An 18,755-nucleotide genomic window follows, 5' to 3' on the forward strand; every position below is an offset into this window, starting at 1 on the left:
CTATCTCAAGATCACACAGTCTCATTTATTAGTGGGAGAGCTGAGCCTAGAAGCCCATTCCTCTCTCAGTGCTGTCAAAAGAGGTATTATTATGTTATTGTTATTGTTATTCAGAGTCTTGCTTTGTCATCCAGGGGTGCAGGGTGTAGTCATAGCTCACTGTGACCTCAAATTTCTGGCCTTAAGTGATTCTCCTTCCTCAGTTTCCCAAGTAGCTGGGACTAAAGGTGCATACTATGGCTAATTTAAAAGAATTTTTGAAAGAGAAAAAGGGACAGATAAGAGTTTTAATAAAATGGGCCCCAATTCTTCATGGAAAACATATTTTCTACAACAGCACTGTAAAATAAAAATAAAACATGAGGCTCGGTGCTCGTAGCCCAGTGGTTACTGCACCAGCCACATGCACCAAGGCTGGCGGTTCGAACCTGACCCAGGCCAGGTAAACAACAATGACAACTGCAAAAAAAAAATAGCCAGACATTGACTATATCTGTAGTCCCAGCTACTTGGCAGGCTGAGGCAAGAGAATCACTTAAGCCCAAGAGTTTGAGTTTGCTGTGAGTTGTGACGCCAGCACTCTACCGAGGGTGACATAGTCTCAAAAAAATGCCATGAAACTCTACCGCAGGTGACATAGTCTCAAATAAATAAATTAATTAATTAAAATAAAATACGAGCCCCATATGTAATTTAAAAATTTCTAATAGTCACATTACAAAATAAAAACATATGAAATTAATGTTAATAATATATTTAAATAAACCCAATATATCCAAAATACTATTATCATTTCAACATGTAACCAGTATAAAGTTACTGAGATTTTTACCTCCTTTTTATCCATTAAGTCTTCTAAATCCAGTATGTATTTTCCACTTACTCTATATCCTAATTTGGACAAACCACATGTCAGGGGGCCCATAGGCACAGGTAGCTGTTGGCTGCCACACTGGACAAGATATGCACAGACTAAGTTTCCAGCCCCCAGCAAATGAAAGGTTCGTATCCCTTGTTTGATTCCCTCATTATTTCCAGGAGCCGGGTGGTGTCTCCAGTCATAGATGTGATTGACTGGAAGACTTTCCAGTATTATCCCTCCAAGGACCTGCAGCGGGGGGTGTTGGACTGGAAGCTGGATTTCTACTGGGAGCCTCTGCCGGAGCATGAAAGGAAGGCCCTCCTGTCCCCTGTCAGCCCCATCAGGTGAGGCCCCTGCTTACCTTTGCCTACTCAGGACAGATGCTGCAGCCACACTGTCTGGGGTCTAATCCTGGCTCCATAGTCTCCACGCAAGTTACTCATTCTGTGTGAGAATAATAGTATTTACTTAATAGGGTTGTTTGAAGATTATGAGAAGCAGCCAGGCTCTCAGGCGTGTGTCAGCGCTGCTACGTTGTGTGAATGGAGTCCAGTGAAGCTCATCCAGGTCACATCAGTGGATGCCCCAGGTGGGAATGTGAAAGGACCTGAGCTGGGATCTAGACGAGCTTCTGCAACAGGTCACAGTGGGAAGGACATGGCTTCAGGTCTTCTCAGCAAGAATAAAGAATTCCACCAGCTAAATGCTGAGATATCACAGATCTCAAATATATTCAATTTTATGGATTGCTTCTCCCATATTTGGTTTTTGAACAACTATTCTATTGAAGTAGATGTACTAGATATTTTCTGCATAACAAACCACCTCCCTCAAACTCAGTGTGGTCAAACAAAACAACAAATGTTTTATTAAGCTCGTGGATTCAGTGGGACATGAATTCCTGAAGAGCACAGTGCGGTTGGTTGTCTGCCCCCATGATTTCTGGGGAACATACAGACTTTTAAAGTCACTCAACATCATAAAGCTAATGAGAGGTAAATCCAGAATTAAAACCGGGACAGCTAGGCCCCTGACACCACTGGTTTCACCACTATGCTAGGCTGTATTTTATTATTATATTTTAAATATATTATTCACATCTACAAAATCCAAAGAGCTCTGAAAACCAAGCTTTTTTTTTTTCAATTTATTTTGGATTAATATGAGGGTGCAATACATTGTTTGCATTTGTAAGATAAAATCTGATTTGTAATTGAGTCCATCACCCAGGAAGTGTCCCATACACCCCTACATTGTACCTGGTAGGTGGGGACTTACCAAAACCCCTCTCCCCTCCACTTCTTGAATTTAATTGAACCAAGCATTTTTTATTAATTCATTAGGCAGCAAAAGCTGTCCTGAACTGACGTGGGTGTCTGCATTGTCCTTTATAAAAGGCCTTATTGTGGTCGTTCAAGTGTTTCAATGAAGAAATATTAGTGTGTTTGACTAAAGAGTGCTGGCCCAGACCCTCCTAGGGCTCATATGTAGTCACTGATGTGTGTCCCTTTATAAAATCCAAAAGATTCTGCATCAAAAAGCACATTGGCCCCATAGCTGTCAGAGAAGAAATGGTGAACCTGTAATATCAAAATTTAGTAAGCATTTAAAACGCGGCATACCAGCCTGGGCAACATAGCGAGACCATGTTGCGAAAAAAAAATTTTTTTTAATTCGCTAGGTATGGTAGTGGGTGTCTGTAGTCCCAGGTACTCTAGAGGCTGAGGTAGGAGGATCCTGGAGTCCATGAGTTTGAGGTTGCAGTGAGCTATGATGATGCCCCTACACTCTAGCCTGGGCAACAGAGTGAGAATGTCTAAAAAAAAAAAAAATGTGGCATGAGAGCACTATGCACTTCAGATATTGTACATGTATTTTTTATCCCTTTAAAGCCCCAATTATAAAACACCATTTTGTCCTCAATTAGAGGTAAGAAAACTGAGTTCAGAAAGGTTACACATTTCACCCAGGGTATTATAAATAGTGAATGGCAGAGTTGGAAGAAATTGTATCAGATAGTCATTACAATACCAGTTTTTAGTATTTTGGTACAGCGTGGTATTTTTTAATAACCTAAAGGCCAATAGTTTCATTAGTGCAATACTATGTCCTTGGTAATTAAAAAAATCTGAACTCTGGGTTATTTATATCTTGAGACGCCCAGAGTTTGGCTGCATTAAAATTTGTTTTTGAACAAAACCATTCTCTTCTTGTTTATCCCCTTCTGAGAGATATTATTGTCATCTTAATTTCCTTGTTCAGGGTTTCTAGCTTCCTGTGTCTGTAAGTCATGTATTTTTTCCCCAGGGCAGGTAGATACCTATCTACTAACAGAGTCCCTGGCAGATTTATCTCAGAATTGGGGAGAGGGTGGGTTGTCCTTAAGGAAACAGAAGAGGCTGAGGGAAAAGAGAAGAAGAAATAGCCTGACCATGTCCCTTTGTCCAGGCCTCATGCTTCCTCCTTAGGGTATCTTATTTTGGTTAACACATCTGTCCAGAGGGACTCAAGCCAGAGAGTAGGGGAGTCTCATGTATGGTTCCGGGGTCCCTCCTAGGAAGGGTAGTTGGGTTATAAAAAGCCCAGGAAACCATAGCTCTCTTTTCATAAAACACTGGGATTTCTGACATTATCACTTTGCTCCAGTCTTGCAATTAAAACGGTTGCCGTCTATCTGAACCCAGAGTTTCTCCCCTGGGAAGTCCCATCCCCCCTTGCCTGCCATGCTTCTGTCTCTTGACCATCTTCTCTGTGCAGGAGCCCTGTGGTGCCTGGAGAGGTGGTGGCCATGGACAGACATTACTTCCAAAACACTGGAGCGTACGACTCTCTCATGTCACTGCAGGGTGGAGAAAACCTCGAACTGTCTTTCAAGGTATGTCCTAGACCTAGGGAGGACACTGGTGGTCTCTGGTGCAGTGTGTGTGGTCACAGCTTGGATGTGGCCACTAGAAATGTCCCTATAATGGGATGAAGCTGCAGGCAAGTTATAGAGTCACCCCATATGGCGTACCAAACAACCCTTTTCTTCTCCTCTCCCATCTCTCACACCCAGGCTTAATTTCACCCTCAGCATCCTCATGAACTCAACTCTCACAACCTGCCATCAGGAAAGGGCGTGATGTCAACCATTTACAACTCAAAGCAGACACTCCAGAGGTTCTTGAATAGTCTCCTTTCCCTTAGTGTCTCATTAAATTTTCATAGCACCCATAGGCCAAAACAATACCAAGCACTTTTGTGTATTGAGTAGTTTGGTCCAAACAACTTAGTATTTGTCCTAACAACTTAGCACCTGTTGGGCTCTGCATGGCTTCTCAAATCTCAGAATCAAATTGGACACCACCACTCTGATTTCCTGTTTTGCATTGATTTTAGCATGATATTTGCCTTGTCATCAAATCAACCTCCAGAAACCTTATCTGATAAAGACATTCATCATCAAAAGTGCAGCTATTTAAAGTGGAAAGCATGAATTACCTTGAGTGCACACAAGTAGTTTCTGTAAAGTCTAACAGATATCTCTGTTTCTCTCAAAAACGTACCCTATCTCACGTAGCCATAAGAGTTTGCTGGTCCACACAGTTCGGGAGCCCCAGCCTTAGTGTGCTTCAGTTCAGATAGTGCTATCTTAGGATCGCTTTCACTTTGCCGGTCAGTCCCAAGTATGGAAGGAAAGGCTTCCGGCCAAATAAACTTTAGGCATTTGGGAGTGGGAGGAGGTGTCAGTGGGGAGCAGAAGGAACCTTCTTGAAGTAGGAAAGACTATGTTTCAGAGAAGTCTGCTTTTATCTCCCCGCAAACTGGGGCCTTTGTAGCAGAACCTCAGAAGCTTTTCGGAGTTCCCTGGCCACTCGGGGCATCTTCCCCAAAGGAAGCACCCGGGTCACAAAGCCATGTCCCAGGTGCCTGATCTGTGCATGTGGTCCAAGGGCAGCATGTTCAGGCAGTTACACGGGTTTGGCCCCTGGTCCCACAGGTTCATCCTGAGACAACTACTCCCATCTTTCACACCTTTCACTCCCCTGTCCACAACTCTCAGAACTGGAAACTCTACACCACCCTGAGGACTATTATCGTGGCCAACTTGTAATCATGATTTCCTGTGTATTTTGCCAGTCCTTCAAAGGCAGGTGTTCACGGAAGTGGAAGGCAGACATGTTTATCTTTTCCCTTCCTGGCAGGCCTGGCTCTGTGGAGGCTCTGTGGAAATCCTCCCCTGCTCTCGGGTGGGACACATCTACCGAAATCAGGATGCCTCTGCCCCCCTTAACCAAGAGGCTGCCCTGAGGAACAAAGTTCGCATTGCTGAGACCTGGCTGGGGTCATTCAAAGAAACTTTCTACAGGCACAGCCCAGAAGCATTCTCTTTGAGCAAGGTAAAGGGAGAGCCAGGTGGGGCTCTGTGCCCAGCTGGGCCAGGGAGGGTCCTCGCCTCTGTCTGGAGGTGAAAATAAAAGATTTTGGCTTGAGCTTCCCTAGAGTTGTCCCACTCAAGTGGCTCCTCTTGTGCTACTTGGTGGGGCTGTCCTTTGTCTCTTCCAGCCACTCCACAGGACATAACAGCTGGCCTTGACCTGAAACTCCCCGGTATCTATGGGATGACATGAATGGGATGTGATCCTTTACCACAGGGCCAGAGGCGAGACTGGCACTGATAAGCAGTGAGATAGGTCTCCAAGAGCCCTTTCATGCTGAGCAACGTACTCATGGCTCTGAAATTAAGACATGAAGTAATATTAAGTATAAAAATTGTTGGGGATCAGCCCTAAAACTATACTGTGAGTCCATTCCCAGTGGCTGGTGTAGACAAGAGGATGAGGGAAAAATGAATAGTCAAGACACAAAGAGAAAGTTTTTTAAAGAGCTGGTTGGGGGACTGATCACATCCAAGCAAGAGTAAAGACCACGGAATAGCTCCTCACTCTGGGCTAGCTCCATTTTTATATACAGACATTAAAGGGGGAAGGGGCAGAGGCTTAACCCTTATGTCATGGTACTTGTTGGGCTTGCATTTTCCACCCAAACTATTTAATTAACTACCTTAATTGAATTGATTCACTTCTTACTTTTATCACTCTATGTTACTTTTGGTCCTTATGCAAACAAAGTCTGGAATAGGAACACAATCCAGGTGGAGGACATCAAAGCTGACCCCAATTAGACCCTGCATACAAACCCCAAGATGAGCAATTATGCCCCTGGGAAGCCTTGTGGGCAGTCGGATGCCATGCCATACATGCTTTCTCTCCTATAGATCAAAGTGTTTGTGCTGATTTCAGCACCTTATGCCTTCTCTCATATATCTTCCCAATTCCCTGAGCTCACTCCCTCTGAGAGAGTGGTCCACCTTCAGGAGCCTGGCTTCTCAGTACCCAAAGACCTTGGGGCCCAGTCTCGCTGGGGGAGGGGTTAAGTTCCAGCAAGACAGTCTGTTTGTCTTAAAAGGCCAGACTTCAAGCTGTAGCTCTTGGAACAGACTTTGAATTTCTCAGCATAGGTCCTATAGTCTGAATGTGTACCTGCTTTTCTCTGATACTCTTCCCTTCTGTTTCTGTTCCCTTTGCCCATCATCTGCAATCATTTTCTTAATTCAATTTCTAACTTATAATAAACAATTGAATGTTGGTTTTAAGCTTATTAAATAATTATTTCTAGCAATGCAAGCACGTCAAGATATGACTCTTCCCTTAAGTACTTGTATTTCTACCCTCAATATATATATATAAAGAGTCCAAAAAAAATCCACAGAAAAATAAAAATTTTAAACATTTAAGTAATGTCAACAAACAGTGCATTATCAATTGGGTAACTCCTGCTCAGCTTAGCTCTTATAGAGGAATGGCTGGGGGAATATTCTGGGGCTCTTGAGGGTCAGGCTAAACAGTTTAGACTTTATCCCATTAGCAATGGGGAGTAAGTGGTATTGTACAGAGTTCTACAGGGGTCCACAGAGCTTCTCTAGTCTTTAATCTCTTGGCTGTCTTTTGGGCAAAGCATCTCCTTTTCTCTCTTGGATTGTCAATTCAGTATTTATTTGTTCTTCACTTTCAGAGGACATTTGCTTAATGTTGATACAGACTGCATGTATACAAAACTATTAGAGAAATGTTAACTATAGCATAATTGCTTATGCACCAGACTAACCTTCTGCCAGACAGGCTAACTAGAATATGGTATGCTTGCTGTAGCCAGTCTAATGCCAAAGCAGGCAAATAATTCACAGAACTTCAAACTTCTCCTCACAATTCTTGGTGTAATTAGAAGTGCCTGTGAATGTACACTTGGCTCCAGGCAATTATAGAAATTGGGAACCAGCACGATGCTGCCTTTTTAGAGCCTGACTGGTCTACTTTTGAGAAAATCCAATTTTCCTCAACAGTTTGGTGATTGCAGGATTTCCTAGGGCTTGGGCGATCACAAGAAATAGATATTCTATGAAATAGATAACTATGAAATAGATAACTGAGGCCCCATGAGAGAATGAGTTGCTAAAGAAAAGTAAGGTGAGAACCAGAAGTTCAACCTTACAGTTTATTTTCTCCCTCTGAGCTCCCTAACATTTGGAAATACTAATCTTCGAATGTAGACCCCCACCCTTTTCCAGATGATGAAGCTCTCCTGTATGGTTGTCTCAATTTGGGGGAAGACAGGGATGTGTTTGGTACAGAGAAGGTGCTCAATAAATATTTCTTAGACTTACAAGCTTGAAAAAGGCGGGAACAGTACTTTTTTGCTTTCCTAGAATTTTCCAATGCATAGTCAAACCCTTTGCTCATAGTAGGTGCTCCATTAATATTCATTGATGTAATATATGGATGATAAAAAAATCATTAAACCTGAGACCAAGCTTTGACTCTGATAAACTATTGACTCTGAGCAAGAAGCTTCTGAGAATTCAAGTACTGTTATGAGGATAAAAGAAAATAAAATGTAAAAAAGTGCTTTGGAGAATATAAACTACCAAATAAATGCAATGCTTACGTTCATAAAGTCTATGGGTGAGATACCTTTATCTTATTTTATCCATTTAGGTGTCCATTTTCTGATCCTCAAATATTCCTCTTTTTCATTCGATGACTTTTGCAAAGAGAATGGCACCCCTAGTGGTCATTAAGAAGAACTTTAGCAGAAGAATCCCTTTTTTTGTTCTCTCTTTTGAACATTTCCATTAATATACGTTTTGGAAATATCCTATTACTTATTTTGATTTCAAGATTTTGTGACATGTCTGTCTTCCTGAAGGTGTTTGCTGGCACACATGTACTTTAAAATTTAAACAAGCTGGCTTCTATAGCTCAGTGGTTAGTGCATTAGCCCCGGACACCAGGGAGGGTGAATTTGAGCCTTGCCTGGGCCTGATAAACAACAACAACAACAAAACAAATAAAATGTAAGCAGCTAAAACACAATTTTGATCTCAGTATTCCTATCCCTCCATGCCGCTCCCCACCACCCCCAAATCTTCATCTGGATTTTGAGATACAGAAATCCTGGGTACTCAAAAGACAGGGCCAGAGTTTCACTGTTGGGGAAGTTGAAATTCCCTTGTTTTCTCTTCTCTCAAGCATAGTCGTACAGAAGGGAAAATCCATTGCCACCACCACCCCTCATTTGATATTAAACTCCTAAGGATTGGGTAGATTTACCAATGTATATCATCACCAAGAAAAGTGAAAGTGATGAAACTTGGATGAAGGAATATTTCACTTTGGTAGAAAATTCAAACCCTAGGGACAGACTGGGGAGGTCTTGAATAAATTCTAAGAATGCGAAAAAACCATTAAAATTTTTATATAAGACTCACCAGGAGAAACGGTTAAAATGCAGATTTCAGGGTCTCCAACTCAACCAACTGAATCTACAGGTTTAATAAGCTTTTGGGGAATTCCTGAAACAGGTGCTCATGGAATGATGCTTCATGAAGTGTACAGAGAGGATTTCAGTAAGGCACACTTAGATCGTACTCTTCTCAACATTTCTGTGAGGAGACTAAGAGGGGAAAAGCAGAATCAAACCAAACTCACTTCGCATAGCCTGTTGGACCATGTCCTGTTGCTACTCAGAGGTCATCAAGTGGAACTTTGACATGACTGTCTCTCTTCCCCCGACACCAGGAAAGAAAGAGCTATCTCTTTTATTGTCTTTGGTCTTTCCAACCCCACTTTAGAACCTCTCTTCCTGAAAATATCCAAGATTAGTATTAAACATCTGGATAAGTTTCTTCATATCATTGATCCAACCCAAAACATTTATTTATACTATTTTTAAGGATTCACTTTGATATCCATCCTAGGACAATTCTATTTAAAGGAGGATCTCAAGGAGAAGGGGCAATGTAATCCAAAAGAATGTTTCATTAATGGCTCCTAGAGAAGAAAGATAAACTTGCCTTGTCCCAACCCCTAGCCCACAATTTCCCAACTGACTTTATCTCAGTTGCCTCTGGGTCCCTGAGGGCCATTATGGTTCCACAAAACATAACCCAGGTGCAAAGCCCCACCATTTTGCCAATTTCCACAGAAAAGTCATCAAAGCACAGACATCAGAGTCTTTGTAGACTGAAGACTTGAGGGCCTGGGAGAAGAGAATGATAACACTCACAATCTTGCTGTTTCTACAACTCTCTCTAGGGAAGACCCATCCTATTCTGTCCCTTCCAAATTTTCTTCTGCCAACACATGCCACACACACCCTACCACCATCTACAGCCCTAGGGAACTATGGTCTTGGCCCCTTCTTTCATCATGATCCTTCAACTTCTTCCCAGCCACTCTTGATTTCCCCCACCACCTGAATTCTGTCCTAATAAGCTTTCACCATCTTACTGGTGTCTCTCTCCTCCCCTAGGCTGAGAAGCCAGACTGCATGGAACGCTTGCAGTTGCAAAGGAGACTGGGTTGTCGGACGTTCCACTGGTTTCTGGCCAACATCTACCCTGAGCTATATCCATCTGAGCACAGGCCAAGGTTCTCTGGAAAGGCAAGGCATGACCCAGGGAGAATGGGGAGGAATGAGGGAAGTTTCTCAAGACAGAAAATGGATGTTCAGATGTTCCATGACCCTGGCCAATCAGTCATAACTTCAGCAGGGCCTCAAAGACCTTAAGTCCATCTTCTGCCTCCATTCAGCCAGAAGAAGGGGGCTGGGTTGCTCTATAATCCATCCCAGGGCTCCTCACCATGACTGATGTGGCCTGTCTCCTTCAGGAGGCAGAATGTATAGTCCCTTAGGATCAGGAGTTTCAGCTTGACCCCACTGGTTATTGTGGCCTGAACAATGCACCTTGGGCCGCACTCCAGAGTGTAAAGGAGAGAAATGGTGCCTGACTAAGGCATCTTTACAATAGAGGTTTGGGATCACTTCTGTGTGGATTTCTACTTTCAGCTCCACAACACTGGACTTGGCTTCTGTGTGGACTGCCAGGCAGAAGGAGATATCGTGGGATGTCCCATGATACTGGCTCCTTGTAGTGACAGCCGGCAAGAACAGGTGGGTGGTCAGACTTCTTAGGATAGATAATAGCCCAAGGAAGACTTGCAAGGTGGTAACATTTTTCTGGGATGCTCTGTACTTCCCTTTGAGGTACATGTATCTCCTTTCTGTGGTCCCATGCCCCTTTATTGCCCACATCCCCCACTCTGATGGCCCATCACAGCTCTGCTAACCCCTCCCTAGCTGTAAGCACAGATATGGACCATCATCAGAGAATAAGAGCATCTTAGCTAGAGGGAAATGGAGAGACTGTTTAGCCAACTCTTTCATTTCACAGGTAAAGAAATTGAGGTTGCAGACTAGAATGTCTCCAGGGTCAGGCAGGGTTTGAGTGTCTGAAGAGAAGTTGAAGGTAATCAGATCAGGGTAAGAACCTAGATGCAACATCCATGCAGGCCCTTTTGAATTAGGAAGGTCTCCCAAGACAGATTCCAAGATAGGAAGGATCCCAAGATAGATCTTGGGATATTTCTTCTTCTATTCAAAATTTCACCATGGGAATACCTGCCCACAGTGGTAGAAAGCCTCCATTGATAATAGCTGAGGCCTAGGGGTGGGGGAGGTGTCCATTTCTTTTTACAACTTGGATGATGGCCTGGAATGTTTATCCGGTCCCAAAATCTTCCTCCTTTCAGGCTGTGACAGTGGTCTTTATGTTACTCTGTCCCAAAGGCCCCTGCTAAAAATGAACAACAAGGGACAATTTCCTAGAGATACTCAACAGATGAGGAGGGTGAGGACCAGAGATCCTGCAAGCAAGAGAAAGACATACCTAGGTGGCCTGGGTCCAGCCCTGAAAAGAAGGCTGACCCAGGCTGTGCTTTGCAGTGCAGGCTCTGGACCCGGAGGACACATAGGGAAGATGCAACTTATCTGAGCTTGGCAGTCAGAAAGAGTCGAGTTCCAATCTAAGTTCCCCCACTGTTAAGCTGTGTGATCTCAGCAGGCTTCTTAACCTCGCCAAGTTGGGTTTCCCTCATCTACGATTGGGGATAATGCAGCCTCCTTTGTGCGAAAAAAAATATTACATCTTTTTTTTTTTTTTGAGGAGGAGGGGGTTGTTTTTGTTTTGAGAAATTAGCAAGGACTTTAGGCTGAGGTCCAGCAATCTTGCAAACTAGATAAGGTGAAACCCCTTCTTCATAAACACTAAGATGTGATATGCCAGGTAAAAAAAAAAAAGAAATACTCTTTTTCATGCATAAGTAATCAAGTCTATAGAAAAGAAGTGGAAACCTCCAGGGGCAGAAAATCAAGAGGCAGCTAAAAACAGAGGCCCAGGGTGTGGGCTAAGCTGCCTGCCCAGGTGTGAGGGGAAGGTTACTGCCAACTTCAGGAAGCTACGAGTGTTGGCTCCATGCAGGGATGTTCGACAAGAGCCCACCTTCCACCCTTAAGAGATGAGAAATTGGAAATGAGAATCCCATATGAAGCCAGCTTTGACCTTCCAAGGGTAACTTGTCCTTGAAAAGTTTAACTAGGAATATTAACCTACCGCCACAGGGAAATATCAAGAAAGCTGGTCTGTCACTATGAGAGCTGTGAATAGGGAAAAAGTACTTTCCCCTGAGAATTTTTAACCACAAGCATGCATCTGATATGGGGTTTAGGGTTAAAATTCATACTAATTGTGTGGTTTGTGAATCCTCAAACAAGACAGGCTACCTAATTAGCAGGGCCCAGTGCAAAACAAGAATGTGGGGTCTCTAATTTGATAATTATTACGACTTTCAAGATCGTGACAGCAGAGCATTAAATCAAGTATACTAAATCAAGAGCATTCAGTCCTTCTAAGTATGAGGCTTCATGTGACTACACAGGCTGAATGCCCATGAAATGGATCCTGTTTCCAAGCCACAAAATTATCATCAAAGTTAGTTCAGGCTTCATGTGACATGAATAAATGGAAAATGGCTTTGTCAGGACATGCCTTCCTATTAGTCTGCATGGGCTTCTCACAGTTCAAGCTCCTCTGCAATGGTATACACAACCCAGTTCTACAAAACACTGGTGGAAATAACAACCCTGGGTAAGAGTCAGCAGATACAACAACAGCAGGAAAATTAGTTTCAAGGGCAGGTCAGATCTCTCCAGAAAGAGATGAACTTGGGCCTCAGAGTGTACCTTAACAATACACTCACAAAACATTCAGCATTCTTTATGGTCTAACCTAAGATACAGCATATAGGATAGCAGAGGAACATGCCAGAATGTATACACACGAATGTGAGAGTAGTCAGAATGTGGGGACTTTAGAGGTCAGGGCTAGTCTAGCAGCATGTTTGTGGACTTGACCACCAGCTACGGTCTTGCTGACCCCAACAGAATCTGAAGATTGCCCCTCAATAGACCTCAGGTCTACTAAGAATTCCTCTTGTCTCACCTCCAGTTTCGGAGAGGATCTCTTTCTAGCAGTGCTAACAATCATTCCTCCTGTCCCAGCACCTGGAGCACATGAGCAGGAAGGAGATCCACTTTGGCGGCCGACAGCACCTGTGCTTTGATGTCAGGCGAAAGCAGGTGATTCTTCAGAACTGCACTGAAGAAGCTTCTATCATCCACCAGCAGCAGTGGGACTTCCAAGAGGTCAGTAATCTGTTCTAGAAGAGCTTGGCAATGATGTTGACTAGCAGGAATTTCTGGTTGGCACTGCATCCTTGGCTCTTCCAAGAAGCCAGGTGTTACCATACTGGCTGTGCCTCTGCTGTAAGATGTGGCATAAAGGCCTCAGGGAAGGTGAAGGAAACCCAGGAGCAAAGTTGGGCCACCAGATGGAGCTCAGCTCAGAGGGTAGGGCGCCAGCCACATACACAGAGGCTGGCGGGTTTCAACCCAGCCCGAGCCTGCTAAACAACGACAACTGCAACATAAAAATAGCCAAGTGTTGTGGCAGGTGCCTGTAGTCCCAGCTACTTGGGAGGCTGAGGCAAGAGAATCGCTTGAGCCCTAGAGTTTGAGGTTCCTGTGAACTATGATACCACAGCACTCTACCGAGGGTGGCATAGTGAGACTGCCTCAAAAAAAAAAAAAAAAAAGTTGAACCACCAGCATCTTGAGATATACTAACTTGCCACAGCTCTGTGCAGCTCTGACCTTGATCATGGCAAGAGAGGGATCAGCCTGTTTACTGAAGCTCAGGTCACAAGTACAATGGCAAGCCATGTCACAGTGGTTCAGTGGTTTTAAGAGCAATGCAAAGTCCCTCCATCACCAAAAATATCTAGATGTAGATACATGTATATAACTTTCTTCCATTTAATTCAAATTATACTGTGAGATTTTCATCATTTTGGTAAATTATCCAAAGGGGAGAGAAGCTCTAGCTCCTTTCCAGTGGTTAGGGAGGAAATATGAGGAATGTAAGTACTTGGGGAGAGTAGACAGGTTCCAGATACAGGATTGGGGATTGGAAGGAGATGGTATCAATAATGTATCCATGCATAGATTTTTTTACAGCTCAAATCCTTTCTGAAATGAGTTAGGGTACTAAATACAAACAAATAAATAAACACTTGTTAAAAATTTATTTTCTTTAACTTCTCCTTGGGAATAAAGAGGGTAAAATAACAAAGCAGAACCCTGTGCATTGGTACTCTTAAAGCAGGCTCTGAGGCTGGGCGAGATGCCTCGCACCTGTAATCCTAGCACTTTAGGAGGCCAAAGCAGAGGACTGCTTGAAGCCAGGAGCTTGAGGCCAGCCTGAGCAACATAGTAAGACCCTATCTCCACAAAAAATAGAAATATTAGCTGGGCATAATAGCAGGCACCTACTGTAGTCCCAGCTACTTGAGAGGCTGAGGTAAGAGTATCTCTTGAGTCCACCAGTCAGAAGTTGCAGTGAGCTATAATGATGCCACTGCATTCTAGCCTGGGCAACAGAGTAAAACTCTGCCTCAAAAAAAAAAAGAACACCCCACCCCCCCAAACAAACAAGCAGGCTCATAAAGAAGAAAATCATAGTGGAACACTTAAACTGAACACACAATAAGCAGTTGAAGACAAAGCTCTTGGGGTTTGAGTGACAAGTGAACCCAGGACCTGGGGAGCCCACACATACTCAAAGAAATCTTAGAAATCAAGTTAAGGGTTTTTTTATTTTTGTTTGTTTTGAGACAGAGTCTCACTCTGTTGCCCTCAGTAGAGTGCAGGGGCATCACAGCTCAGAGCAACCTCAAACTTTTGGGCTTAAGCGATTCTCTTGCCTCAACCTCCCAAGTAGCTGGAACTACAGGTGCCCGCCACAATGCCTGGCTATTTTTTGGTTGCAGTTGTCGTTGTTTGGCAAGCCCAGGCTGGATTGAACCTGCCAGCTCCGGTGTATGTGGCTGGCACCCTAGCTGCTGAGCTACAGGCGCCGAGCCCAAGTTAAGGTCTTTGATGAATGATCATAAAGTAAGTCTTGTAAATAAGATGCATTTTAGAAACAACATTTAAAACTAATAAGTAAAAGATTAATTAGAAACATCTAATATATTTCAGGCATTGAGAAATAAGAGTTTGGCTCAGCACCTGTAGCTCAAGCAGCTAAGGCACCAGTCACATACACCAGAGCTGGTGGGTTCCAATCCAGTCCGGGCCTGCCAAACAACAATGACAACTACAACCAAAAAATAGCCAGGTGTTGTTGCAGGCGCCTATAGTCCCAGCTACTTGGGAGACTGAGGCAAGAGAATTGCTTGAGGCCAGGAGTTAGAGGTTGCTGTGAGCTGTGATCCAAGGCACTCTACCCAGGGTGACAGCTTGAGGCTCTGTCAAAAAAAAAAGAAAGAAGAGTTTAAAGGGGTATTATCATTCAGGCAGAAAAAGAATGAGGGACAGTTCACAGCTGCGTAGTGTGCAGTTTGCCATTCATGGATGGACTAGATAACAAACTGTGGGTATTAACACGCAACAGAATATCATTCAGTCTATGAAGGCAGGAAATCCCATCACATGCTACAAGATGGGTAAACCTTGAGGACATTATGCTAAGTGTATTCAGCTAGTCACAAAAAGACAAAAGCTGTGTGGCTCCACTTACATGAAGTATCTAAAGTAACCGAATGAATAGAAACAAAAAGTAGAATGGTGGTTACTGGGGGGCGGGGGAAATTGTTGTTTAAAGGGTTTAAAGGTAGAGTTTCAGTTTTACAAGATGTAAATGTTATGGAGATAACATTTAACAGCAATGTGAATATATTTAACACTTCTAAACTTTAGACTTAAAAATGCCTACAATGGTAAGTTGTTATGTGTTTTTGCCACAATAGAAAAAATGAAAGAAAAAGGAATGAACTACCAATTTATGCTAAATACAGATGAACCTTGAAAATATTATGCAAGTGCAAGAAGACAATTACAAGAGGCTATATATTATATAATTCCATTTATATAAAATTTCCAGAATAGGCATATTCATAAATACAAAACATATATTAGTGATTCCTAGCTAGGAGAAGGGAGCAATGGGGAGTGACTGCTAAAGGGTAGTGTGGTTTGTTTGTTTTTTTTACAGTGATGAAAATATTCTAAAATTAGATAATTAGTGAAGGTTGTACAACTTTGTGAATACACTAAAAATCACCAATTTGTGTACTTTAAAAGGGTATTATTATGGTATGTCTCTAAATCAGTAACTAGGGATTTTCAGCAGTGGTGGTTAAGGTTGTTTAATTTTTCATAAAGAAATCAAAATTGTCTTAAAAGGGGGATGGTTAGATTCAATTTTGACCAGGGAACAGCCATAGTCTTCCAAATACAGCTGGCTTGAGCCCTCCGTATAGCACCTAGAACTAAGTCTTGCTTTCTCCTACCCGCTAGTAGCAGCAGTACTAAATTGCAGAACTAACAGATGATAGAAGGGATTAAATCCTTTTGAAAGCAGAAATTCATGAGTACAAGGATAACAACCAATGTCACAAGCATAAAGACTGAACATGTTCTATTCTCTGGAACTGTACTAACCAGAACTTTCTAAGAAATGGCACAATTACATAACCACAAGACAGATAAATTGGATTAAAGACCCCAAGGCTTTGAGTGATATCCAAGTTTTAGGGATATTTACTTAAATTATATTTCTTATTAATCAAAATATTACAGTTCATTTCCAGGTTTTATTTTCTTCATTCACCTCTCTTTTCAGAATGGAATGATTGTCCACGTTCTTTCTGGAAAATGCATGGAAGCTGTGGTACAGGAAAACAATAGAGATTTGTACTTGCGTCAGTGTGATGGAAAAGCCAGCCAGCTATGGCAATTTGACCAAGTCAACAGTGTGGATGAACGATGAATTCCAGTGTTGAAGGAAAAGAAAATTTTGACCATCACAGTTCCACCCCAAGGGAATTAAAAGAGCATGCATATTTCATGAAACATACTTTTTGTGTTTGTGCTCCTGGTAATAGGAGAGAAGAAAGTTCTATGAGAGAATATAGAAAATTTTTCCTTCTCACACCTTGTTTCATTGACAGGTGGCTGGGTTTTTTTGTTTGTTTGTATTGAGAGAAAGAGAAAAACATGATTAATTATATCATTGTCATTATCACTGGGAGACGATTATTACATAACATAGAAGATTCTTCACTTTTTTCCCCTAAGCACTTAACAATTGCTTTTCTCTCTGACCAGGGGAAGAGGCCTGGACATTCTTTATTATCACCTACAGAATGCCATGCATAAATACAATGAATCAATTTATGCTCAACTTAGATTGTCTGCGTGGCCAACCATGAAAATTAAAGAGCAAAGACGGTGTGATGGGCTGACATTCCAAAAACTTTGGATTCGTTTTATTAGCATGAATTTCATGTTCATTGATTGAGCCATAGCTCAGAAGAAGGAAAGGAAGCTACAGAGGAAAGGAGGAGAGGGCTGGAGAGATGTAAGAAAGCTTTGGCCCAATTCTATAGTTCAACCTAACAGCTAAAAAGAGTCAGTCAGTCTTGAGATAAGACATTTTCATGTTAATGAGAATTTCTTCCATTGTGGAGAATTTCATAATGAGAATCTACCTCTGTTCACCCTGCCCTAGCCCTTCTCTGACCATAACCAGACCCCCTGTGAATAGATTTCTCTTTAGTTGTTGGTGTTGGAAGGATCAACAAAGACTGAGGATTCCCATTAACAAAGGTGTTCATAGTTGAGAAACTCTCCTATGCTCTGTTACAGGGTTTGCACTGACTGGATCAAAAGTAGCAACCTGTGCAAAGGGCTAAATCTCCGCTGGGAGAAAAATGCTGGGAAACAGAGTTGGATGTTAATATCCTTGAGGAAAGACAGCACCATCTATGAGCCTGAAGTAACTGTGTGGGATCCCCAAATATGTTCATGGGTTGAATGTGCTTAAGTATGGGAAGAATATGCCTCAAATAGAGAATAGCCAAGGCTCAACTTAATGTGACCTGGCCTACCTAAATCAGCCATGACACTTGCTGAGTAGTGTTGCTTCTGCTATTATAAAAACATCATTTATGCACATTTCTCTCCCAGATGGAGTCGTCTCCTCACAAAGTCAGTTTAAAAGCTTCCTTTTAAAGATGCTGATCTTGGCCAGGCACAGTGGCTCACACCTGTAATCCTAAGACTTTGGGAGACTGAAGCAGGAGGATCACTTGAGGTCAGGAGTTTGAGACCAGACTGAGCAAGAGTGAGATCCTATCTCCGCAAAAATATAAAACTTAACTGGGTGTGGTGATGTGTACCTGTAGTCCCAGTTCCTTGGGAGGCTGAGGCAGGAGGATCCCTCCAGCCCAGGAGTTGGAGGTTGTAATGAGCTATGATGATACCATTTCACTGTAACACGTGACAGAGCAAGACCCTGACTCAAAAAAAAAAAAAAAAAAAAAAGATGCTGATCTCTTTTGGGCTGTCTCAGAACATAGTATGTTTCAAATAAGGAAAACTAGGTAGGGATGTGATTCCTATTATAATTATGTATTTATTCTCTGCCTGCTAAGTCAAGTGCCCACTGCATTTCTGCTTCCTCCGAATACACTCTAGACCTGTGCTAATATGGTAGCCACTAACTGAATGTGGTTGTTTTAATGTAAATTCATTAAAATTTAAAGCTCACTTCCTCAGATGTACTGGCCACATTTCAAGTGCTTAATAGCGACATGTGGCTGGGGTCTTGCTGTACTGGAGAGCACAAAGATAGAACATTCCATCATCGCAAACAGTTCTGTTAGACTGACCTAGAGTCATCATCCCATTTAGAGAAGAGATTTTAGCCACCATCTTCTTGCTTCATACCTCTTTATATTTAAAACACATTTCCCCAATATCCCAAGGCTGAGGTGGAGCTAAAAATTCCCTGATGGCAACCTTGTGAAGTGTATTAATGGTTGAAGAAAAAAATTAAACAAGACCTCTATTTTTTTAATGAACTTTATTATTGGCATTGTGGGTGTTTAAAGTT

At 42.4% G+C, this 18,755-nt stretch overlaps 1 protein-coding gene across 1 annotated transcript in view; it reads left to right on the forward strand.

Moving 5' to 3' along the window:
- Positions 1-17,042, forward strand: part of GALNT15 (polypeptide N-acetylgalactosaminyltransferase 15) — a 318,297-nt gene extending 301,255 nt beyond the window's left edge. Inside the window, exons 7-13 of the mRNA XM_053600101.1 lie at positions 1,039-1,206; positions 3,620-3,737; positions 5,047-5,241; positions 9,713-9,844; positions 10,250-10,354; positions 12,800-12,943; positions 16,482-17,042. Of these exons, the coding sequence (XP_053456076.1) occupies positions 1,039-1,206; positions 3,620-3,737; positions 5,047-5,241; positions 9,713-9,844; positions 10,250-10,354; positions 12,800-12,943; positions 16,482-16,628 (1,009 nt within the window). The 3' untranslated portion in view covers positions 16,629-17,042. The remainder of the gene's footprint in view (positions 1-1,038; positions 1,207-3,619; positions 3,738-5,046; positions 5,242-9,712; positions 9,845-10,249; positions 10,355-12,799; positions 12,944-16,481) is intronic.
- The last annotated feature ends 1,713 nt before the right edge of the window (positions 17,043-18,755 follow it).

Source organism: Nycticebus coucang, chromosome 8 (genome assembly GCF_027406575.1).
Source record: "Nycticebus coucang isolate mNycCou1 chromosome 8, mNycCou1.pri, whole genome shotgun sequence".
Classification (NCBI taxonomy): Eukaryota; Metazoa; Chordata; class Mammalia; order Primates; family Lorisidae; genus Nycticebus; species Nycticebus coucang.